The following is a 24,852-nucleotide window of genomic DNA, read 5'->3' on the forward strand; positions in this document are numbered from 1 at the left end:
TCCCTATTCAATCGATCCAATTTACTCCAATCTACCTCCATTAACAATAATCCACCATCATCCTCAACCCCATCACTCACACTACCACCACCACCACCACAAACCCCTCCCAGCCAAACCCAGCACCGACCTCCATACCTACATACCCACACCACCACTTCCCACCAAATACACAGACATACTAACTCCCATGGAACCCCAACAATAGGAACATTAATGGCCCCTCAAATCCTCCACCGCGTAATCCACGGCAGCCCAACGCCCGAACCATGGCAAAAGGACCTATTGACATTCAAGCCTGCCGTGCTACACGGATATCGACGACATCGGGTCCGCGGGGCCGATTATCCGGGTATTGTTAGAGTACCGGTATCAGATTCAAGATTGGACTCGACGGCGGACTCTACGACTGCAGGGACAGAGACACAGACACAAACACAGACACAGACACAGACACAGACACAGACACAGACACAGACAGGATCAGAAGCAGGATCCGTCCTCGGCACCGTCGTCTCCGGCCTCACAGACGGCGACGTCCACCGACTCAACATCTTCGAAGGATCAGACTACGTGAAAGAGACGGTAAACGTGCGAATCCTGCGAGAGGCATTGAGCGTGGACGGTGGGCATGACGGACACGACGACGGCGACGGCGACGGCGGCCAACACCTGCGGGACGTGCTGGATGCAGCGGGGGCGGAGTTTGCGGACGAGGGCGAGGAGGTGCGAGCGGCTACTTATGTGTGGATTGGAGGGGAGGGGAAACTGGAGGAGGCGGAGTGGGATTTTGAGGCGTTTAAGAGGGATAAGATGGCGTGGTGGGTGGGGGCGGATGAGAGTGAGTGGTAGCTTTCATGGATTTATTGGGAGGGGTTTTTTTTTTCTTTCTTTTTTTCTTTTTTTCTTTTCTTTTCTTTTCTCTTTTTCTTTTTCTTTTAGATGGAAGTGGAGGTGCAGATGGATGGGATGGCATGATTAGGGTATGATAGGGTTCCTGGATTGCATAGAGGCTGTTTAGATAGAATTGGTATGGGGCTGGGTATTTCGCCTTTGTCAATCTGGCGATATACTCTTTCATCTTCTTACATCTCATAGAGAAGGACTAGATCCCGAAAGTGTAACTCATAGCCATTGGCTGTCTCGGTCTAAATCCCAGTATTTACATGTACATTGTATCCTTCACCCGATATAGATGGCAGAAAAATGAAAGAAGAAACGAAAAGAAAAACGTGCAGCGGTGGTGGTATTGATAAATGATACCATAGACCACCCTAGCAGACAAACTCACGAAATAAAACCACATGCTATGCTTGGTATCTCATGTACTCAGTACAAACAAACAAATCAAATCGGAAGAAGGACCCTGTATCCCGTCCTTAGAAGAAAAACGCCTGCTCAAGGTCATGTTTATCTACCATGGTCCTTGGCACAAAGAAAGAACAAAAGAAAGAACAAAGCAGAAGCGAAACGAAGAAAGTTTAGTGGAAACAGAATAATAGAAAGAATGTCATATGCGTCGTGTAAATGCCTGGCAAAAGGCAGACTTATGTCGCCTTCGGCTTGTGCTTGCGTTTGCTAGCTCGTGGGCTCTTTTTTGTGCCGGACTCGCCGCTGGTCGGTGGCGGAGGCGTTCTCTTCACCTGGATCTCCACCTCAAATGGGTGTTGTTTGACGGAGGACTCAGGCTCCGAGGCCTTCGCGCTGCCATCTTTATTCCGAGCGACACCCTGTTGCTTCGGGTTCACATCCACAACCTCTGGCTCGTCGGATTGCGCCTGCTTTTCCTTTTCTTTCTGATGAGTCGTCTTTCGCAACGGCGAAGCAGGGATTATTTGGATAGGTTCTTGGCTATCAGGGACCTCGATGATTTCGTCCACTTTCTCAGATTGTTTGGGCTTGTCGAGAGCACTAGGCTCTGGAGCTGCACTTGGTAGATCTTCAACGTTGGTGGGTAATTTCGGAGTGCTGGGCCCGGATTCCTCTTTACCACCACCGGAGATCTTCTCGGACGCCGGGTCATCGTTCGGCGCGCCCTTGCTTTCTTCTGGTAATCGTTCACTTGAGTGTTTGATAGGGGTCGAGTACCACCGGATCGCGGGAGACGTGAGGAGATATGAGATGGGCTTCATATCCGCCATGACTTCTTGCTCGCTGGCATTCTCGGGGGTAAGCTGTGCCTGTTCATCATAAAGCCGGTCCAGGAATTTCCGTAGGCGAGATCGGAGCTGGCCTGATCTGACTTCGGGCCAATCCTCTTCGGTGGACATTTCCCTTCGCAGCAACTTCCAAATGAACCAATCGGGGTCTTGCACGAACTTTTCTAGGTACGCTAGAAGATACAACCCGCAGTCGGAGTAGTTAGATTGCAAGGGGATCTCCTGAGCTCTCATACCCTTGATCATGGTCTTGTCTATATCAACGTCCCGTTTCGACTTGGCTTCCGCCTGAAGATAATCGCGAAGGATGCTGATTGTAGGCGAACGAGCGAGGTTTAACGAATCAAAGGTAATGATGATGGGTTGGCGAAAATCATGTTTGGGTCCTGCGGGCTTCTTCTGCTTTCGTGACTTTCGCGGGGTGTCTGTCGATCTCGATCCGGAGCCCTTTGAATCTCCTTTGGATGCCTGGGCTTGTGTCTGGTTTTCAGAGTTGCCCTCTATTGAGCCCGATTCTGTAGGCACCTGCGAACTTAGCCCTCGGGAACCCTCCTCGTCCGACAGATTCATTGAGGCTAGCGACTGTCGTGTCACCTCCTCTTTACCAGACTGTGCACTATTGACCTCGCCAGGCTCCGGCGTTTCCTGAATCTCCTGAACTTTGCGATCTGGCTGAGAAGAAGGCACATCATCCTCGGGGGGTTGGTCTTGTGCGGTGTCCTTGGAAACACCGGGCAGGTACGGTAGGTTACATATGATGGCCACGTACCAGTGGGCATTTTCATTGATAGGGACCACGATATAGTCATGGCTGAAGATGTTCACATTCCTGGTCCATTTCTGAACACCTTCATAGTTGATGGCTCTCCTGCCCTTGGGCGAGCTCGTTAGGGTTGCGAAGAAGTATGAATTGAAGAAGTAGACCTTCTTCGCTGCCTCTTTGTTGCAACGCTCAAGGTGATCCTGCAAGAACCGTATGTAGAATCCGATGAGGTTGTCATTCAAGAATTCGTTGTCACTGAGTCGCTCCACGTCCTGAGCGTCCACTTCGGCTTTCTTCTTCCCGAAGCGAGGGTAGATCAGGGATCTAATGGTAGGTACCGTCAGTATATAAGCGTTGTGCGGGTTTATAGATAAACATACTTATTCCACCGCTTCTGTTTCCCCTTCGATTTCGGCTGAGGGGTGTCTGCCTCGTCCTCATCGTCGCTACGAGTAAATTAGCGAAACGCGCCTACAAAGAGAGCAACAAGAGAAAGGCTTACCAAACAACAGTAGGCGGTGGCGCGCGGCGCAACATGGAGCGTGTTGCTCGAGTAGAAGGCGAAAATAATGAGCTATCATGGATCGAGGGTTTAGTAACTTCGGCGGGTTGGGTGTTGGAGGTACATTCCACCTCCTGTCGGATGGCATTCTCGGGAGGCGAAGAGGCGGTCTCTGTATGTTTTTGTCCGGCAACATTCCCATGCTCATCTTGCAGCCTATCCGACAGCTTCATTCTCTTGGGGACTGTAGGCTTCATCACTGGCTCTGGTGATGTCTTTCTTGTGACACTCTCCGAAATGGGACTGGTCTCCTCAGGAGGTTGATATAATAGCCTCCTGTTTTTGCGGGTAAACACTTTCTCCATATACTCGCTGTATTCGGTCAGCTTCGCCACAAAAAGATTCAGTAGAAGTGACATACTCATCCCTTGATACAATTTTGACTCCATGCTTGTTGAATAAAGCGCACAATTCCCGTTTCGCCTCGGGCATCAATAGCTCTATATCCATTTGATCGCCGGTCCCTTTCGTTCGCGTCAAGCCAAATCGCATCTTCCGACTCGCATTTTCACCTTGCTCAATCTTGATGACACGATCCAAGGCGACCGGGACCTGAGTGTTCGCACGTCCAGGATAGGAAATTACGTCATTTGCCAGGTCAAAGACCAAGTCCTTGGTTTCACCCTGGGGAACGTGCTGCTCCAAACCTCCTACGCGGAGGTAGGTTATCCTAAAGGTTTGGTAGGCGCTAGGGTTCTTCTTGTGTTTGGACTTTTTGGTGGGCTTCTTCTTATTGGAAGGTGATGCACTTATGAAGCTGGTCGGTCGGATATCGTGTGGGGATAATTGCTGTCGACCACTTGAGGTTGGTGGCTCTTCTACCTCCGAATCGTCATTCGTGAGTTGCACAGCGCCCCGATTTAGATTTGACGGAGCCGGTCGAACCGTTGCTTCGCCCTGCAGCTCATCGGAACTTTCTTGGAGGTCCAATGCGCGAGATGGTCTGGGCTCCGCGGAATGGTCTTTCGAGGGTGAATTTTCTGAAGTGCCATTCAGGCCGTGGATCTCAACACTCTGTAGAACCTCATGCCTAGGATTCCGCGATTTTCCAAGTCCAGGCTCGACCGTCGGCTTTGACGTCGACAAACGTCTTTCCTTGGCAGCATTTTCCGTGAATTGTTCCTCCCGGTCATCGTCCACCCACAAGCGCTGGTGTTTCTTGCTAGGCGACTCCCGAGGAATTCTCATATTGCGTTCCACTTCACGAAACTCGTCGACTTCAGTTCCCTTTCTCGCTCTCTTCCCTTTCCCGGTGGGTTGGCTGGACACAGAAGACCGACGTGCCGAACTTCCAGCGATCGACGATGTTTCCGGCGCCGCTTGTTCCATTATATCGTCATCGGATATACTTATCGTTCTCCCGAGCGGCGCACCCAGGCTATCTCGACGTCGTCGCTTGAGCGGTCTCTCTGGGCTGTGGAAATCCGTGATCCCATCCGAATGAAAAGTTCCCGACCCGAAGCCCGTAGATTTATTCCCACGATAAGTCTGCTTCCCCTGAGCGCGAACCGGACCGCTATCTCGGGCTCTGCCCGAAAGAGTGTTCACCGGTTTCAAACTCCCAAAGCTCTAAAATACCATAGACGTTAGACGAGGAGATCTAAAGAAAATAAAGAAATAAAGCCCAACACAGTTGTAGGATCCTCACCTGGAGTTTCTTGGGTTTCACGGTTGTTTGGCCCGGCTTTATCGTTACCCCGCCGGGGCTGCTCCTAAAAAGTAGACAATCGCATGTGAGCTCCACCACGCCATATGCCAGATTCTGGGGCCGTTCAACAACTGTATGGGTGACGTACTGCTTATAGGAAGGGAATAGTCTCTGCTCGTCCAAGAGAGAGACATCGCGCTCTTTGGTGACCATTGACTTCTCGTCTCCATGCCTGCATCCGCATAGTGTCAGTATTGCCTGATCGGTTTCCGCATAGTTGTAGGGTGGTATTTACAAACGACGCATTCCTAATCCGGGTCGGGGAATGGTCTGGCGTATTAGTGAACGTACAGATCGAGGTCTATTGGTGGTGTAGAATTCTTCGGCATAGCTAGAAGGGGACTGGAGTTGGGGTTCAAAGGTTAGCCCGTGCATGAGACGCGAGTGAGAAAATTGCTAAGAATACGGCAGAAAGAAGGGAGGAAAAAGGAAATATGGTTGCGACATGGGCATTGTTGGGGCAAAGATAGGATAAAGAGGCGCAAGAGGGGAATGACAAAAATAAAATTACCAAATAGATAAGTCCAAAAACATGAGGTTAAGAGAAACGAGAACAAAGAAGAAGTGAAAAAAAAAGAAGAAAAAACCAGAGGCATAAACCAACATACCTCCGAGAAGTGAAGCAAAGCTTTCAACGGCGCAGTCGAAGTATCTATCGGCGAAAGGGCATTCCCCCCGGACGACTGATCGGAGCTTGCATTTGATGGTGGAGAATCTGCAGGCTGCGGAGGAGAGGAGGCTTGACCAGGAGTCCAGCGGGAAAGCAACTCCGAGAATTTGTCACGTAGGGGCATATGAAGCGGTCATCGCACGACCCGAGGAGACAGGAGGATCTTCATTTGCCAGACACATAGGATGAGAGCGAAAGAGGGAGCCGAGAATCCAATGCCGCATGAACGAGAGCGACGCAAGCATGGATGATGAAAGACGAAAAGGCGGTGGGGAGATGGTTTTCTGCCCCCATCAGCTGGACGCTTCCGTTGTGTTCGCCAGGAAGTACATGTACAGAGTATATATGTACTCTACTCTACTCTACTTCAGGTCTAGGTGCACTGGTCGGTAGTAGAATACAGCCGATCTGCCATATCCTATCCTCGGCGTGTTTCCATTAATCTGATTTCCTCTTCTTTTTTTCTTTCTTCCTTCTTGAAACGTGCATGGCATCTCGCATAAAACATCGAACCAGAAAATGAGAAATGACGAAATGACGAAAGACCCTATGTTAAAACCAAAAACAATATCAGACGCAATATTTCGCCCCAATGCCCCGACCCCAAATCATCCCAATCATTTTTGGTTTTTTTGTACTATACAGGAACCATGAACATGCCGCGGAGAATGCAAGATTAATCAAGACGCCGCTCCCTTTCCCTTATCTCCCGTAGATTCTTCACTGCCCGTATGTCTTCGTCGGTCGCCTCCCGAATGATGCTGGTTATTATGGTTGTTGTTGTTGTGGTGGTGGTGGTGGTGGTGATGGTGGTGGTGGTGACCAGGATTTCCAGAGTTCTTCTCCTGGCGAGCCTGGTCAATGGCCGAGCGTTGAGCGATGCTGTCGTCGTGGCTCTTCCATTGGATGTTGGTGTCAAGGGGGAAGCCTAACAAACGTTTGATCGTTTCCCTGCACGGCAGATTAGTCTCAAATTCTTGATTTCCTTCGCGAAAACCCTCCCAGAAAGAGGAGTCAAAGTAAAAGCCTTACCTGATCTTAATGTTTCGCCCACCATCGATCCGGGTCCAGACAGCCAAGACATCCTCTCCGCTCCGTACGCTGAGAACAGCGCCGCAAACCTCGTCGCCAGCCTCTGCGAATTGGTCACCGATCATGGCCAGAAGGAGATCCTCCCAGTACCGATCAGCCACGCCCTTCTTCAACCGAACCACCCATTTTCCACCCTTCTTGTTGGCTTCATCCTCCCACACGGGACGGATGCCCTTCTTGAAAATGTGATAATCGGAGACGGCGGGAAGGAGCGAGGGCCTTTTCAGGTGGGCGTATATCGACCAGAAGCTCTCTACCGAGGATATCGACGCGAGGGGGATGGTAGATTTTTCGTAATCGGAGTATTTCGGTGTGGGAGGGCGGTACCAGATCACCCAGGTCGACTTGAGCAGGTGGTCTTTCGACGACAGCACAGCCGAGCTCTTGGTCTTTTCCACGAATTCCGGCTCCGAGGTAAAATCGCGCTTTTCGCCGCCCGGGGTTTTCAGGTCGGAAGCTCCGCCGGGAGTCTTGGGGGCGCCGAAGGACGCGAAAGCCCCGGATCCCAGACCGAATGCAGACGAAGCGTTGGTCGAGGGGGAAGAAACGCCGGCCGAAAGAGGAGATAGGGCGTTGAAGGGATTCGATCGACCGTGGGAGCTATCCGGACCAAAGCGCTTCGCCGTGCGGGGAATCTCAACTCTAGCGCCACCCTCTTTTCCGTCAGTCCCTGTCATAGACAGAGAGAGCTTAGAGGTGCTACCAAGAGAAATAAGTCAATTAGTCTTCGTGGTAATGCAAATTGGGAGGCAAAGGCGGAAATATGGATATAAAAATGGGCCATGGGGGGAAAATGACATACTTGGATCGGCGAGTCCACAAGTTTGCGTTATCCATAGAGGTCGGTACTGAGACAGCTCAGAAAAAGAGCGGTCATCAGTGAGGAACGGGGAAAGCGGAGAGTTGTTGATGTTCTGCAGCGAAAGAAACGAAACGTATGATATACAGGTGTGGGGATGTCCGGGAAAAAAGACTGAAAACTGAAATAGAAAAAAATTTGGCACAGGAAACCACAAAAATATGTGACAAAAAATTAATAGCACACACAAATTAAACAAGAACGAAGGAAGAAAAGAAATAAGGCAAAAAAAGAGGAAGGACAGAAAGAATCGAAGCTATGACAAGATCGAAAGATTCAAGACGGAAATCGTGATCGTGATCGTGAACGTTAACACTAGAGACGTGGGGGGGTGTTGCAAGGACGAGGAACGAGCCAAGGAGGATGGGAGGGAAATTGGAGGCACTGAATAAGGTCAGGAGGGATGTGACGATGAATAGAAAGATGAATTAGGGAAGGAATCCGATTGAATGTAGGAGATGGGAGGAAAGAGAATCAAGGAAGTTACTGTGAAGCAAGAGAAGTCGAGCAAGACAAGTTCGGAGGAGTACAAAGTGAACAAAGTGAACAAACGGCAGGGAACCGGGGCCTGAGGTTGGCCTGAGGGTGGCCTGAATGTGGCCTGAAGTTGGCCTGAATGGAGCTCTGCACCTGTCCGTCTGTCGACCAATCACCGACCGGACCCGCCCGAATTGTGCCCGCGTCATCGTTTTTCCATCTCCATCGCGTCGTTTTTTTTCTGCAGCCCTTTATCTTCTCCGTCCTTTCTTCTTCCTTCTTTCTTTTCTTTCACAAAACCCAAGACCACCAACTCAAATCATCGCTGGCTGCAACCAGGTTTCTTCGGACACTTTCCACTGCACTGGCGATTCCGATGAGTGCGTCGAGAATAAAATTCCACTTCTAAAACCATCATCACGAGGGCTCCTCGGGGCTCCATGATGCGGTGATGACCTGTATGATGGGACACTCCCTTGTCACGACTTTTCTTTGATCTAGGATAATTCGTGTGGCCATGGATGACGGATGTAGCATTGGAACCGACCCCTTCTCATCTCATCCACGGCCTAGTAGCACCGCCATTGGCTTTCCAGTAGATTCCGACGTCTCGTGTTGACGCGAATTAGAGCCATTGAGGGATTAATGAAAATTCCTTATTCGCCCCGAGGTTCTAAAATGCTGACTCCAGGATGAAATCCTGCCTTTAGAAGATGGACTAGGCACTAACTACCCAGGCAGGGCATGCGTCAACCCCAAAATGGTGCGTACGATTCCATCATCCTCTTCGCACATGTCCATTCAACTCCCCGATTCCATCTCATGACGAGAAAATTTACATTCTCTGGTAAACCGAGGTTGCTCAACCGCTATCTACACTGCCTTTCTATTAAAAAGGTCCAATGCTGGTAGAGCGTGAGGTCCAAAGGCAAAGTCTGATTTTTATTGTGGAATTTGGGATTGGTGGTCATGCTTGCTTGTGTTCTGTTCGTGCATTGATAGAATGCTAACGCTGTCAATGGATAGTAGATTTTTATTAAACCCTCTCTCCTTGTGTTTAACGAGTCTCGTGGGTACTTCCATGACGAAATCACGATCATCTTCGGCATGAAAACTCCGTGTTGCCATGTCTTCTGTCTACGCCGTACACGCACCACCGATCATACAACGAAAATGATACAACAAAAATTGGTAAATAAGATGGTATGGTATGGTACTTGTCACTGGGAAGAAAGAAACATCTATACACTAAATGACCCATGTCGGAAGGTGTCATAACCCATGGAATAAGAAAGACAAGATAAAAAAAATCCTTCGATCGCCGACGAAATCCCTTCCCGTACGCCCCGGTTGAACCGCAGTTGTAAATGCATGCAAGTCGTACATCACCCATCATGCTTGAAACAAGATAAAAAGAAAATTCACCAATCCGCAGAGTAAATCAAGCAGTCGCTTCAACGTCATGTGCCTATTCGATTGTAGAACCGGCAAATTGCGAGGCTCCCATGAGATCGGTCATGCATCTCCTAGGGTAGCAATGGAGCCCCGATAGGAACGATATATGCTGTAGATAAAATCCAAAGATATGAGATAATGACATGGATAGTCGATCGAGATTCGGTTACGGAGATATCATAGCTCGGCGGCATCGGACTTGACGCGCTTCGGATCTCGTTCGCTTTGAGGGACCGAAGGGGCGCCTTTCCGTTTCTCCTTGTCTTTCTGGTACTCAGCACGACGAGCCTCTCGGTCTTTCTCTTTGCGCAAGGCTTTCGATTCGAATTCATGCCAGTCACCTTCGATGTTTTCCAGGCTAAGAGAGTGGTCAGATAATGATGTCAAATGGACTTGAAGTGGACAGAAACAGGAAAGACTCACTCAATGGCCTGCTGCGGGGCGGGCTCCTCGGAGACAAAGTAAGGGTGTTTCAAGATCTCCTCCGCCGTTGGTCGCTTGGCAGGATCATAACGGAAAACCTGAGACACCAAGTCGAGAGCCGCCGGGGACAGGATCGAACCATATACCTCTTCGAAGACGCGCTTTTTGCGCTCCGTCGGCCGCATCAGTTCAAACCAAGGCATCTCAGCTATGTCCGGCCACTCGACCCGCGTCGGGGTTCCCAACGAATTGTACAGCTTTTCGAGTTGACTGATTTCACCTCCTTCTCCGGGGAAAACCGCCTTCTTCGTAAACATTTCCACGTAGACACAGGCTGCACTCCAGACATCGACCGCCGGCCCGTATCTAGTTTCACCTAACAGAAGTTCAGGCGGCCGGTACCAGATGGTGATGACACGATTCGTGTAATCCAACTGGCGGCTCTTCGAGAAGAATCTAGCGAGACCAAAGTCGGCATACTTCAACAGTCCTCGATTACTGATGAGAATGTTGGCAGCCTTGATGTCACGATGTAAAACGCCACGGTGGTGGAGATAGTTCAATCCCTCGAACATCTGTTTCGCAAGGTCCTTCTTGTGACTGGGGGTAAGTGTAAAGGTTGGGTGGTTGATAAGTCCGGTAAGATCATGAGAAAGGTATTCGAACACCATGAAGCATTCATTCCGCTCTACCATCACCTCCAGCAAACTGACCACATTATAATTGCGTAGGTGTTGAAGTAATTTGATCTCCCGAACGGCGGTGACAGGGAAGCCGTCCTTTTCGCCCTCCATTCGAATCTTTTTCAGGGCCACCTTGTTCTGAGTATAGACATGGATAGCCTTGAAGACCTTTCCGTAAGTACCAGCACCGATGACAGACTCATTACCTGGCTTTCGGTAATAGACTGAATCGGATTTAGCGAATTCTTCCGGCAGATTAGGACGAGGCTTCACTCGAGTCATGATTTTGGTTTGCTTCTTCGGTTCGGGGGTACGTTCTCGTCGACGTTCGGGGCGGAAGTCCTGTCGTCGGTCACCTCGCCTCCGCTCGTTACGATTATCGAAACGCCGATCTTCTCTCCGGTTGTCACGTCCATCTCGAGGTTCACGGAAACCGCGAGGTTCGCGATAATCTCGTCGATCGGGCCTACCCCGATCTCGGTCTCTTTCGCGATGGCGGTCCCGGTCCCGATCACGACGATCAAATCTCGATTCCGGCTTGAACTTCGGCGGAGGAGCAGCGGACATTCGATTGCGAGGCGGTGGTGGGTCGGCAGCTCGAGGGGGGGGCTCCCGTGCCAGCATTCTCTGAGCTAGGTCAGGGACTGGTTTGGGAGCCGGTGCCTGTGTAGTCTTTGCTTTGAACGCAAAGCTGATTTTGCCTCCTTTGCTCGGCGTTGTAGTGTCCGTAAGATGTGTACTGGGGGGTTGCGGCTGCAGAGCACCGGTCTCGGAAACATTGTTCAAGTTTTCATTTTCTGGCTGCGTATCGTTTCTTGGCGGTTCAATTACATTACCGGTCTCGTTCGTGTCCCGAGGGGTTTGACCATCTGAGGGCGGGGGAGGGGGGGGGCTTTGTGATGGCGGGCCATATGCCGCACGAGGGCTATGAGAGGATCCTCGACCCCGAGCATTTGAACCGCCTCGTGAAAAGCTCCCGAAATGGCCCCGGCCTCGTGGGGAAGGACCGTTGCCGTAATTTGAATGACCAGCGCCGGAGAATCGACGGTCGCCTCCGTGGTTGTGGTGGTTACCACGATATCCTCCACGGTAGGACGGGCCGGAATTGTACGAGTTGGAATTTTGATGATACTGGCTTTGGGGTCCGGTTGGGGCGTATCTATATGGTGACGTATGACTATGTGTGCGAAAGATTAGCATCGTCTAGAAAGACAGGACTTTGACTTTAGAGAAAGAGAAGTAAGAAGGAGACAAGTAAAAATCTTACCCCGACTGCCCATGGTATGAACGCTGCGGGCCATTCCAGCCACCCCGACCGGTAGAATATGGGGATTTAGGCTGGGGAGAGCCGTGATATGAATTAGTAGGCGTCACATACTGCGGCGACGCCGAGTATTGTCTCGAGTCAGCATGTGGCCTGGGTGGGCGGGAATGCTGGCCGCCCTGTGCATCTGATGGCCGCCTTCCGTGCGATTCACGCAACGCATCGCCGTCCGCAGGAGCAGGAGCATAATCCGCATTAAAGCTTGGGACCGGGCGAGATGGGGAAGGAGACCGGAAAGAGTCGTCCGTCATCGAACGGGCCGGTCTGCCTGGATTCATGGTGATAGAGTCGCGTCGAGAACCGTAAGAAAACCTCGAATCGCCGGACTGAACGGAATGGCGCGATACGGATCGATAGCGAGACCCTTCCTCAATGTCGTCTTCAGGACGAGGGCTATGGAAACGCCGTCGGGGGTTGAAAGACTTGCCGCCACGAATGGGGGACTTGGAGCGCCTGGGACGAGGGGAGGAGGGCCGTCGCCCACCTTCGTTTTTACGCCGCTCTCTACCCCGTCGTGGAGATCTTCGACCGGATCTACCACGACCCGGGAAACGTCCACGCTTCTTGAACGGGAACCCTCGGTCAAAGTCGTCACCGGGATAGCGATGCGACGGATGGCTGGGGTGGCGAGGAGGGCCACCTGGAGATGGGCTTCGAGTTCTCTTGCGTTTTGGAGGCGGTGCCGAGGGCGAGTCGTCTCGTCGATAATCTCTTTCGGTCGGTCTCTCGGCCTCCCGAGGGCGGATGTGATCCAGATCTGAAGGCTCTCCCTGGCGAGGCGAACGGTGAAAAGATGGTTTCTGGCCGTGTTTTATTTCGGACTGAGAGGGACCAGGGGAGCCACGAGCGGAGGCGGCACCAGGAGAAAAATCACGAGGGGGGCGACGCTCGTCGTCGTCGGGGTGAGGAAACGAGCGCGGTGGCGGCGACCGAAATGGAAGACCTGGTCTACCGTCCTTGGGTGGTCGACGACGGCGGTCTCTGTCACGATTCCCGTGCTTTCCTCCCCTGTCGCGGTGTGAACCTCGAGGTCTGTGCCGTTCCCGATCTCTCTGGTCTCTAGTGTCGCCGGTGGTTCTCCACTGCTCTCTCAACACCGGACTCCTACGGGACCCAGCCATGTAAACCGATTCAACTGCATCAGGTTTTCAATAAAGGAAAAGGAAAAAGGTCCCGGGGGATCAGAAGAACTGGTCCACTCGAGAACGGAAGGATGCGCATGAAAGGGTAGTCGAGGGAAACTGTGGTGGAGCCTATCGTCCGGGCTTAGTCGGCGAGAGCGTGTATCGCCGCGTTCTCTTGCTCAGAAGTCTTTCTGGCGGGAGGGCGACTGGGTGGAGCGGAAGCCTGGTTTTTCCGGCATGCGTTGAATCTAGATGGGAGAGAAAGAAGGGTCGAGCGTTAACCTCACGGGGACAAGACAAGAACCAAAAGAAAGAAGGAAAGAAAACGAAAGGAAACAGGAGAAGACAAGAGCATTTTTCTTTTGAAGGGGAGAGAGGGTAAAGACGCACCTCGAGAACCTGATCGTAGGTTGTGTTGCTCTATTTCTTCCTTCTTCCTTCTTCCTTCTTCCTTCTTCCTTCTTCCTTTTTCCGTTTTCCTTTTTCCTTTTTCTTTTCTTTTCTTTTTCTCTTTTCTTTTTCCCCTCGTTTTTAAGGCATACTAAGTGGCCGTTACCTACCCGCACGGTGAAATGGCGACCGAGGAACTACACTGAAGGAGGGGGAAGCGGAAGGCAGGCAATAAGAGCCCCGTGAATAATAACCAGTCAGTGGCGGGCGACTCCCACTTGGAACTGGATCGCCCAGGACCAGCAACAAGCAAAGGAGCTGGCGAGATAATCGACGGAGGCCTATTGATTTGGCCCTTCACCCGCGCTGTCAGTGCGGCTCTACTACGAATGGCCTGGAGGGCGCCCGGCGATGGAGACCACCGTTATTGCCCTCCTTTCCAAGGAGAATCACTATTCATCCTCGTCCAGCGTGGCATCAATATGTGAGCACGCATAGTACCACAGCCCTTCTCTTTTTCGTTTTTTGTTTCTTTTTTCTGCCCCTCTGCTGGGTTCATGGTGTCGGCCTTGGCTTCATCGCCTATGCTAGCCGGGCTGGTTGGGCTCGGACGAGCCGTTTTCTCTTTTCTGGCGTTCATTAAAGCTGCTGCTTTCACTCTTCCCTGCTTTTCTGTCTCAATCTCGGAAGAGATGCAGTGACGTTAAGGCAGGTTGAGGTGCAAGGATTCCTCTTGGCTCGCTGTTCATGCTTCATCCCCGCCTTTTGACGCCCCTTGCCTCCGGGTCGTCTCTGTCGTTGGAGATCCTTCCAGAGAAACCAAAAATAATAAACACAGAACACAAAAGACCTAATCTACGGGAAGCAATAAACGCTCGCGATGGAATCGTCAAGGAACGCTGAATGAAATCCGGCGGTCAGTGCCGAGGCTGTACCAATCTCAGCTTCCCACGAGTCGCCGTTGGAGTAGTAGCTTGACTTTAAGCGGCGAAATTAATCCACGGTCGCAAAACGATGATCAGGACAATCACGAGTCGAATCCAGTCGCACTGTATGTGTGGATGCATATCAAGGCCAATCGAATTAGGTGTCAACGTACGGAGTAATTCGTACAGCCTTATTCTGTCGCTTGCTGAGGCCCCTGAAAGATCGGAAGCAACATTGGTTCCTTGTGGTGTTGCCGCCAATGGCACAAACAACTGTCTTGTCCGGCATGAAAGATATGCAGGGACTATGAACGACGAAGGCTGCATTTACTTCAAACAACAGGGGGGAGAGATAAAGTAAAGTCAATACCCACGAGTTGGCAACAAAGGCGATATGATGGAAATGTGGAAAGCGACCCTCATCTGGCAAGTGGAAGCAAGACCCGGCCGGGTAGGGGGAACTGATAAGCCTGCAGAGAAAACAGCTCTGGCATCTACCAATATTCGCAAGCTATAGACCGACGATCCAGACTGTTGTAGCTGCATACCACCATCCTGATACGCCTCGCAGTCATCCATAAATTATAATCCAGAAGACTCCAGAACAGTAGATCCCGTGGCGGACGTACCTGACGAGAGCAAGGTGACAATTTGCCGGATCGGGCGCAACGGTCACACCGCAAGGCCATCCATTAGTTGCGGGAGGGAGAGGGGTCAACAATTTGGGGTAATCATCAACAACGTAGTAGTGGCTGAATGTATGTCCAGCATCATTCTCTGCCAGAAACCTGTAGATTATGGAACAGTAAAGTGATGGTCCATGACGTGTACGTAGATGGTGGGGATGGATGCGGATTAGCTAGGAAGTCGGGAATCCAACTCGGCGATCTGTCACGACAGTGGTGTTGACATGGGGCGGGCGCAAGCCAGGAATCTTTAACAGACTATAGAAGTATAATCCAGCCATCATCACATTTTAGTGGAAGTCAGCGCCCAGGAAGCAGAGACCCTCCATAGGTATCTTCTGTGTCGGTGGGCTGGTTGGCGAAGGAAGACGAGTTGAAGGTCGCCGGCCGCCTCAACAAGGCACTTCTGGCACGTGATTCCAGTCAGCCGTGAATGCCTCAGGCCAAACATGGTTAACCCATGTCTGAAGTAACAATCAAGGTCCATCTCGGCCTTACAACTCCATAGCTACATCATTGAACAGAAGGAATGGGCTGATCTCGATCACAGATAGTCTAGAATTTGTGCACATTCATCACATGTATAGCAGTGCCAACCATTGACAAGCTGCTCTTTAGTGTAACTATGTCCACACCAGGAGATCTAGGTAGGTAACTATCCTAATCTACTGTGTCCCAGTGTACGATAACTCCCGATAATTTCTGCTCAGATTACAGCACTAAGCTAAGGTACTATTTTCAAAGTTTCTGAAATAAAATGCAATCTCTTTAAGACTTGGTAACTTATGTGGTCCATAGATGTATTCCCCAAAGCCGATCGACCAGCCAACACACAGGATGCTTTAACGGTGAAACACTCTCTGCCAGATAAAGATACCAGTCATTTTCATTCACCAGACTCAGGGTCCGTGTCAACGCGGTACACTCATAATAAAGTGGATAAAAACCACTATCCTCCCAGTCAATGACCCCAGAAACAACATACCATTGATCGATGGAACTAGGGTCTTGTTTCACCATGATATTGGCAGTCCTGATATTGCCATGGGTGAACACTGATCCGTGCCCGATTATTGAAGAAGAGTCATGTTCCAGAAACGAGCGAAGAAGACTAACATAAGTAGAGCTACCATGGTGACGAGCGGAAAACTGCAGGTTATTGTACTCGTTCGCGGTCGTGATACCTTTAAACGAGGCGCATTCGTCGACGCGAAGCTCGTGGACTCCCTCTCCACCAACCCCACCGAGCGGAAGACCGTCATCCTGTCGGATTGTCCTTAAACGGCGGAAGATACCATCCAGCTGGTGTTGTATGGAGACCTTATTGTCGTGAGATAGGCTAGGCCATGCTTGAGCCAAAGTTTTGTCGGAAATATATGTCATGATTATGACGCGAAAGGGACTGAACGCTATGTCCGTGAGGTCTCGGAGCAGGGATATCAGGCGCCTGCTTCACTAGTGTAGTTGGTATAATCGCTGTTTCCTGTTATGACTTTGGCGACAATATTCTCGCTGCACTTAACCACCACGCCTCTGATAGGACTCTCCCAGAGTTTTGGGCAATCCCAAATGAGCTTTGTCAAGGCCAATACAGGTAACTAAGAGCCCAAATCTGCCCATACGGACAGCCAGCTACCTACCTGCTTCGAAAGACGGTCGATATCAATTCTGGCAGAATTCTTGAAATAGTATATAGTCTGTTTCTAAAATACCCTTTTTTTCTATGTAGCTCTACTGACCCTTCGTTATTAAATCCAGGATTTATCTTTTACTTAAAATTCAACTTGAGGTATTTAGGTTGGTCGTTGGTTAAAGTATAGGTAGGCCGCCGGTCCGGACAGGCAGATTTCCCCCAGGCCCCACTCACTAGTCGTGTCGATCCAGGTCAACCCACTTTTATCGACCTCAGCTCCGCAGCTGCGCCGTGCCAAGTACACCCATACCAACTATTATGCACGCCTATCTATGCGCAGTCCGCTGGGCAGACATATGTTGCTTGAAACGAAAGGATATTTGGAAATTATGCATGATATCATAGCACCAGCTGGAAACTAAATGCAAATAGACGACGTGAGGAATTATCGAGTCACTCCGTAAATAAGCATGAGTTACTTCTTCACTTGCTTCAGAAGAAGAGCAAGTTAAATGACAAAATCCCACAGATTTCAATAGCGGATGAGGAACCCGACCAGTCCTGCCAGCTAAGTCATGCCTTCCTCCTTGTCCATAACTGCCGCCTTGTTCTCATTGTACTTTGGATCGTTTGGATCAAGGACATCCTTTTTTTCTAAGCTCTCCAAGAGGTCAAGGACGTAGTCTTGGCAGTTATAATTCTTGAGCAGGAATAGATGCGCGAAGGTGTGTATTCCTATCTAGGCCTGCAGCGCTCAGCTATAGGCATTTTGGGATGCATTAAGCCTAATCGGGACATGGAGGCGAGGGTGCCTGGAGGCATTCCCAGCAATAATTTTCACGTTCGTTGTGAAGGGTAATATCTTTGGCAGCGTCCTCGATAGTTTGTAATTTGGAATTATCCACATCACAAAGGTACATCAGCTCAACGAGGGTCGCCGAATTACGAGCGTTCGAGATTCGCTTTTCGTAGCGGTACATCTTTGTAGTGCCCATGACGTGGAAGATCATTTTTTGGGGCTCTGTGGGCCCTTCGACAAAGAGGCTCCAGTGGTTGAACATGCCGCTATTGCCGTAGATGGCAACATGTAATTTAGAAGTTGTCGGCATGTTGAGGGTCAAAAACAGCTATCGAAGTATTTTCGAACAATGGATAGTTTTGGGGATTTAAGGCGACTATACAAGGGAGGACAGGCGGATTTCAGGGCTGAAGTAGCTTGAGAACAAAATAGTGTAACTCAGGCGAGAATTGGAGGACTCACTTCTGAGCGGGTTTGAATTGATAGCAGATCTAGAGAAACCTGGGACTGGAATTTGGTGAGCTAAATAAGTCATTGATTGATATTAGATCCCAAAATGTGTATGTGAAAGGAGGTGTTCGTTGGCGATACGCGGGGGTAGGGATTGGAGATTCGACATTTTGAATTAACTGTACCCAATCACTGAGTACTCTGTTTGTTGCACATACATGTCTTATCCGCTGTACAACTTTTATACCGTCTTTTCAAGGAAAATGTACGATTGTGGTTGATAGACTCAGACGGCGACCCCCTCAGCATGCTAGCCGAGTGCTCTGTGAGCCATTTGTCGAAACGAACGAGAACCGCCGATGCGATAATTGGAGGGACACCGGGCCAGACCAGCCTAAAGGTTGGCTGTTAGCAGTATTGCCGCAGACAGTGGTGAGATATCACTGGGCTCCCCTCGTTGAAAGCACAGGTTGTTGTTGTTGTTGTTGTTGTAGTAGTAGTAGTAGTAGTAGTAGTAGTAGTAGTAGTAGTAGGGATCAATTAAAATCACTTCAGCAGCTTAAACACTACGAGCATGCTATGCCGGACTCAAACTAGGTACACGATGCGGTATCATCCGTATACAGGGCCATATAAGCCTATCATTCGATCCTACCCTACCCTATAAGCCGAAAGTATCAGGTGTATTGCCGTCGAGCGCAGGTCAGAGAGAGCGGCCAGATCCTCTACAAAGTCTATATTACTCGATATAGAGACAGGCGAGGGAAGGTATACTTTAGAACGATGCCTTACCCCACCCCTAAGCCCCTCCGAGCACTAGACAACGTATACTAAGATCCTCTTCCTCCGGTTGTATACCCAATTGGGGAGGAGGGGTTCACCCACGACGTCTTGTTATAGAGGTAGACCAAGCCCCCCGAACCGGCCATCAGTAGCCTAGTGCTCCCCATCTGTCAGCCCCATTGCCCCTCGAAATTTACCCTACAAAATCCTGTCCGTTCGGAGATGCTTGGATTTTTATCCAATTATTGGGGCCCCTTTTGATCGCAATGGAAAATGTGGGACTTCCCCGTGTATGAGGTACTGCATACCGAAGTACATGGCCCATTTCCCCCTGATCGCGGAAATCAAGTGGCTTGAATGAAGCTCAATCGCGCCACTGTGCTGTCATTGGAAACAGAGCTTAGAATAAGACAGGCTGAGATTCAACGTCTCCTCACCCACTTATCAAGGGCCCACAGTCTAGAGCTGTCCAAAGGGTCAAACACTAAAACTTTAACCTCCTACATTTTATTAAGTTTAGCTAATTACTGGTCAAGCAGTTGCCTCTGCGCCTGAAGACCTTTAACAGTCATATACATACGCATCATTTGAGAAACAAAAAAAAAAAAAAAAAAAACTAGAACCACTCATTAGAGAGACAAGGAGAGATGGGGAGAAATGAAAGGATCAACATCTACGTTTACCTAGCAGGCAACTGGGGCTTGGATCACACAACCAGTCAATGATGTATGTATGTGAGTCCAGGAGCCAATGTTGCAGCTATCCGCCAGCCTCGCGGGGAAAATGCTCCGTCATCCTATCTTGCGATTCTGGGGCTAACCAATATTGTCGAACAGAAAATATCTATTTATTTCTCTGTACACGCCGCCATGGGGGCACTTTCAAGACACGTGACAGCATCTCGGAATTTGACACCTGAGGCACAACTATGTTTATTGGAGGGCTGGGTCCAACAGGTCGGTGTGGCCAACCTGGGGAGATGATCACCTCAGATTGCCTGAACAAAAGTCCACGACATGACCGTACAACAATGGTAGTCAGCGCAGTAGCATAAGGCCTTCAACTGAAGGGCAAAAAAGGACTCTATACAATAACAAAGCAAATACAAGAGAGTGTTTGGCTAGCAATGTAGTAACGCTCCAAGGTTCCTACATCTTACCCGTTTCTAACGCTTGAAGCCATACAGAACCCAAAATAAGGAGACCTTTGTTGTCAAGAGCGTTCGACACTTTCGCCTACAGAATGGAAGAAACGTTCTTCTTCGTTTCCAAGGCCTGTCTCCGCACCTCCACCCGCTTCTTGATTAAATCGAGGACCCTCCAGGACCGCCGGCTCTCATCCTAAGACATCTTGATGATGATCTTTCGAATGCATCAAACAGCAAAAGACTCACGCGACTAGAAGTTAGATATGTCGCGAAAGGAATATTGGAAGCGTCAGCTGTTTTGCATGCAGATGGTTACGTTCACACCGGTACGTGCCTTGAGCCTATACCTCCAGAGCTTCAACTTCAAATGGCTGAAACCAAGGACTAAGGACTATAGACATTAAACCAAGCAATGTCCTAGTGAACTATCGGCAGAGTGAAGTCCGATTTAGTGATGTTCAGCTTGCAGACTTTGGAAGTACCGTTCATATGGACTCTCCATACGCCCAAAATAGGGATTCCATCGGGACGCCTATTTTCAGGAACCCTGAAGCTCAGTTACAGATTAAGTGGGGTCCTGCAACGGACATTTGGTCTTTCGGCGCAATGGCAAGTCGGTATCACCTCAAACCGCCCTGTTTCTGAGGACTAATGCCTTACTTTGCATTCTAGCTCATAAGCATGATGTATGGGGAAGGGTTCCACATTTTTAAACCAGACATTCCAGCAGGTGACGACGAGTATGAAGTAAAGATTCTCATGAAACATCATCGATGCTTTGGGCCATTTCCCAAATCTTATGAGGAGCTCGCCGACCAGGACAGAATCGCAGCTCTGATGTGTAATGAAACTCGACCCGAGAGATAGGCCAACTGCACGGGCACTTTTGGGGGACGCTTGGTTCCGTCAGCTCTAAATCAACCTTCAATCATCCGTAAACAATAATTTTTCCGAACTCAACGTTTGCCACACTACATACTATGTTATATATACTGCATCTATGCCTAGTTGCTTTTCGCCATATTCAATGCCACCGAAGATTAATACTAAATAATGACTAATGATGATACATTGCGTAACTTTGCGAGTTTCTTCCTCCTTCAACAGTTGGCATTGATAGGAGGATAAATCAGACATTGGAGCGTGTTAGAGGACTACGAATAATCAAATTAGAATAGCTTGAAACGTCGGTTCCCTGCTATAAAGTACTAACCATGGCAATAATCTATTATCAGGCCATTCCTAAGGCGGAAAAAGATACCGATAATGCTTTGTTATCTATTGATTTGATGGTTTATTCTTGAATATTTTCTTAGAATTTTTCTCTGTGGAACTTGGTGCATTCATGGGCCCTTTTGCTTTTCTTGCTTGCGGCTTCGGGGTAGGCTTCGCTTGTTCCTTAAGGACAATCGGCTAGATTTGCATTCAACCCTGCATCTCCATTACTAGCTTGGGACATAAGTCGCTAGATACAATAAATCAACAAATCTTCGGGCGATTCAAGTTGACGGCATTGAGCCAATCAATCCCAGTACCCTCAATTGCATCCTTCAAGGCCATGTCCCATCTGGGGCGGTCATCACCCATGTGTGGCTCCTCTTCATCCAACGCGAGGGCTTCCCAATACATCTTCCGTATATCAAGCTCTCGGTTCTTCAATTCGCTGATGACGATTGTATCAGGCCGGCGCACTTTGGCAGTTCGCCCGTGTCGACCGTACGCTTCATACTGGAGCAGCCCGACCTCTTCAATTGGAACGCCCAGGATATTTTGCATGTCACGCTCGTGAGGACGAGGCTCGTACCGCCAGCGAATGTATGACTGGACGAGTTCGAGCTCGGACTGCCAGGTCTCGCCGCTCAACACATCCCACAGGACCGATAGGCTCTTTTGGGCCATCAGGAGACGCCGCATCGCGCCGAGCCCGCTTCCTGCTTCATCTTCGTCCTGAAGCGCCGAGTCGATCTGCATCATGAAGAGACCGGCCAAGAACAGATCCATGTCACTCCAGGTTCGTATAGTCCATTTTCGCCGCTTCGTGTCGGGGATATCCATGAGGAACCAGAGCTTTTTGATCGCGATGCCACTCCCTGCCGGGACTGCATAGCTTGTCCGTCTCATCCATTGCATGATTGATTGGACGATGCGTTCGCGGTCCGTGATCATGAATAGCCAGGGGAAACTGGGCACCAGTTCATTCTTGGATCCGGGATTCAGTTTACGCAGGTGGGGATAACAACGAAAGGGAAATGCGCGAGCGGATTCGGGTGCGTGCTGGATTGCTTGTTTAAGGATTATGGCTTCAAGGGTTGATGTGATGAGGCCGTTCCAATCTTTTGAGCATGCGTACAGATTAAACAAATCAGTAGGCTCTAGGTATTCTGTGAGCAGAAAAGCGATCTCCAGATTGTTGGATAAAGCTCCCAGAATATCAAACCCATTGTGGGCGTGGTTGTAGGTTGGTTTCGGTGGGCGGTTCCGGGGGGCACGAGCAGCCCTAGCGGTGTTCGACGATCGACGATGTGGTGAATCACGGGCTGTATTGGGTAGAATCCGTTGAGTTCGCGTTGAATTGCGGTGCTGGTTCTGAACAGGTCCAGTCTCCTTCTGGTTCCATGAAACTAAGCATCCTGTCTAGCACATTGTCTTCGGTTTCGCTTACCATCGGTTCATCCAAGCTCTCTCCCTGTTCGGCCTCCATGTTATCCAAAGACTGCAGTCCCATAGCTCCGGGAGTTCCTGGATCCTCTGGAGATGAAACCAGATTTCCCTCTGTAGTCTGTGCCTGGTCGTTGTTAGCAAGCCAGGTTTGATGGTCTATGGATTCGTCCAGGGAGTCACCCACGGGTATTGCACGTTCTTCTTGTCTATCTGGACTTCCGCCTGGGCCATAGATCTCTTCGAGCATATCCAAGTTATCCGCCGCTGATTGCTCATTAGCCGGGAGGTCAGGTGTGAAGATTAGAAAGGGTAGCTCACATTGATACTGCGCAGGGGGAATTACTGGCGCCACTACTCCACCTTCGGAAGAGAACTGCACCACGCTTGGATTCTCGGGCCTGTTGACGGGTCCTTGGGGTGTTACCTGCCCAGAACTCTTTCCTCGAACATGAGCACCCATTTCTCCTGACATTGAGATCATTCGCTCCGGAGGAATACCCACCAGCCTCTGCTGTCGATACAGATATGCCTGCAATTGAACGGTGCCATGGTTCGGATCAGCTGACATATCTTGAACGGGCCCAGGTTGGGTCCATGGCTGAGATCCGGGGGGTTCATGGTCGTTGGAATTGCTGTCATCTTCCCGGTTTCTCTCGAAGACGATGGGAGCATTCTGAGAGAGCTGGATTAGGGACTCGATGGCGTTACTCTCGTCCTCGACACGGTTGCGAGTCATTGTGTCCTGTTCCTGTTCAGCCTCTGCCATTGCCTGTCTTCTTGTAGGCGAAGTCTTTTTCTTCTTCGGAGAGGGTGTCTTTCTCACCCGAGACCTTGGTGTCTTTTTCTTTGGCGTACCTTGAACCACCGCTCTTTGAGCTCTGATTCTCTCAGTGGTTCGTCTCAGAGTTCTAACTCTGGGGATGTCCACGGATGGTGATCGGGTCGCCGTTCCTGTAGCAGCAAGCACTTCCTCGCCTAGCTGCTTTAGGTCTTCGTAAACCTCTTGCAGTTCTTCTCGGGACTGCCGGAACTCAGTAAGAGCTTCAAAGAGTGACTCCAATTGATGCTGAACTTCTGCAAACCCCGGGTCCGGGTTCGGCAACGTGATTAAATTTAACCAAGCCCGGAGTTCCCTAAGTCTCTCCTGGTTTATACCTGGTCTGTTCTTCTCAGGTCCAGCAACTGGAAGCTTTGGCTTTCTCAAGATAAGCCGTTGACTCGTTGGTATGTCTTGAGAGACTGCTGTCGAGGGTCGCGGTGGTGTTGAAGGAGCTTCTTCCGGATCTGCTGTTGCAGAATTAGCAGATCTCTCCGGTCCACCTTTGGGGGATGTCAAAACTAACCTGATCGGTCTGGGTGCCTGGACTCTTGCCAAACGACGCTGAGGTCCTCGCGCTTGTGCAGAGGCTGCTGCAGAAAGATTCTGACGTCTTCGCACTCGTGGAGGCGACGCTGGAGCGTTGGCGTTGGGAGCGGTTCTGGGTGACCGCAACCTGGACGACGTTCGTGTCGGTGAAGGCAACGCTTCTGCTGCCTGGGCCTGGTTCTGGTTTCTGGCGACCGCTGCCCTGGTACGTGAAGCTGGACCGTCCGTAACCTGAGCCTTCCCCTTGTTATTCTTGACAGGAGCCATGGTGGGAATTCAACACGGCAGTGGGAAAAATAATCGTACCTGGGAGATGCAGTTGAGAGGTGGAAAGAGAGGTGAGAAAGAGGATCCTTCGCGATTCTCGTACGTAAGAGAAGATATTCGTACGAGGACAGCTGAGCAGGTGAGTTGACTGAAGGCCAAATGGCTGCAAGTCAAAGGTAAGAGTTGGTGGTGTTTGGGTAGAGAGGTGAGTGGGTGTGGGAGTGTCGTGGTTGAAAGAGAAGTAACACTTATTTATAGGAGGAGGGTGAAAGAAATTCCTGGAGAAGTCCTTTTGAGTCTGGAAGAAGTCTGGGTGGGAGTAGGTAGCAGGTAGCAGGCAGTATGGACACTTATGTCATTGGTGAAGTCGACAAGCACTAGCAGGAATCCCCCTTCTGGTTGCATTGTTGTTATCACAAACATATTGTTGTCCCAGTAGTAGGTC

General features: G+C 50.1%; 6 protein-coding genes across 6 annotated transcripts; 1 reads left to right on the plus strand and 5 right to left on the minus strand.

Annotated features, from left to right (window-relative positions):
* Positions 1–216: 216 nt before the first annotated feature.
* KD926_006459 (putative disease resistance protein Aig2) lies at positions 217–852 on the plus strand (the record flags this gene model as incomplete). The annotated part of the gene is made up of 1 exon (XM_053099446.1): positions 217–852. The coding sequence occupies one exon, from the start codon at positions 217–219 to the stop codon at positions 850–852; it is 636 nt and encodes a 211-aa protein (XP_052956716.1).
* A 695-nt stretch (positions 853–1,547) lies between these two features.
* KD926_006460 (SUMO protease ULP2) lies at positions 1,548–5,521 on the minus strand (the record flags this gene model as incomplete). Its single annotated transcript, XM_053099447.1, has 6 exons — positions 1,548–3,246; positions 3,303–3,368; positions 3,425–3,796; positions 3,846–5,053; positions 5,133–5,364; positions 5,484–5,521. The coding sequence occupies 6 exons, from the start codon at positions 5,519–5,521 to the stop codon at positions 1,548–1,550; spliced, it is 3,615 nt and encodes a 1,204-aa protein (XP_052956717.1).
* Positions 5,522–6,542: 1,021 nt separating this feature from the next.
* KD926_006461 (eukaryotic translation initiation factor 4E) lies at positions 6,543–7,631 on the minus strand (the record flags this gene model as incomplete). Its single annotated transcript, XM_053099448.1, has 2 exons — positions 6,543–6,813; positions 6,895–7,631. The coding sequence occupies 2 exons, from the start codon at positions 7,629–7,631 to the stop codon at positions 6,543–6,545; spliced, it is 1,008 nt and encodes a 335-aa protein (XP_052956718.1).
* A 2,291-nt stretch (positions 7,632–9,922) lies between these two features.
* KD926_006462 (putative protein kinase) lies at positions 9,923–13,296 on the minus strand (the record flags this gene model as incomplete). The annotated part of the gene is made up of 3 exons (XM_053099449.1): positions 9,923–10,103; positions 10,169–12,028; positions 12,119–13,296. 3 exons carry the CDS (start codon positions 13,294–13,296, stop codon positions 9,923–9,925), a joined length of 3,219 nt encoding a protein of 1,072 aa, XP_052956719.1.
* Positions 13,297–17,502: 4,206 nt separating this feature from the next.
* Positions 17,503–18,043, minus strand: KD926_006463 (SUR7/PalI family protein; the record flags this gene model as incomplete). Its single annotated transcript, XM_053099450.1, has 2 exons — positions 17,503–17,618; positions 17,731–18,043. 2 exons carry the CDS (start codon positions 18,041–18,043, stop codon positions 17,503–17,505), a joined length of 429 nt encoding a protein of 142 aa, XP_052956720.1.
* A 3,549-nt stretch (positions 18,044–21,592) lies between these two features.
* Positions 21,593–24,407, minus strand: KD926_006464 (uncharacterized protein; the record flags this gene model as incomplete). The annotated part of the gene is made up of 2 exons (XM_053099451.1): positions 21,593–22,720; positions 22,776–24,407. 2 exons carry the CDS (start codon positions 24,405–24,407, stop codon positions 21,593–21,595), a joined length of 2,760 nt encoding a protein of 919 aa, XP_052956721.1.
* Between the last annotated feature and the right edge of the window lie 445 nt (positions 24,408–24,852).

The sequence above is a fragment of the Aspergillus affinis genome, assembly GCF_023601865.1.
Source record: "Aspergillus affinis strain CMG 70 chromosome Unknown NODE_34_length_287566_cov_88_205910, whole genome shotgun sequence".
NCBI classification, from domain to species: domain Eukaryota; kingdom Fungi; phylum Ascomycota; class Eurotiomycetes; order Eurotiales; family Aspergillaceae; genus Aspergillus; species Aspergillus affinis.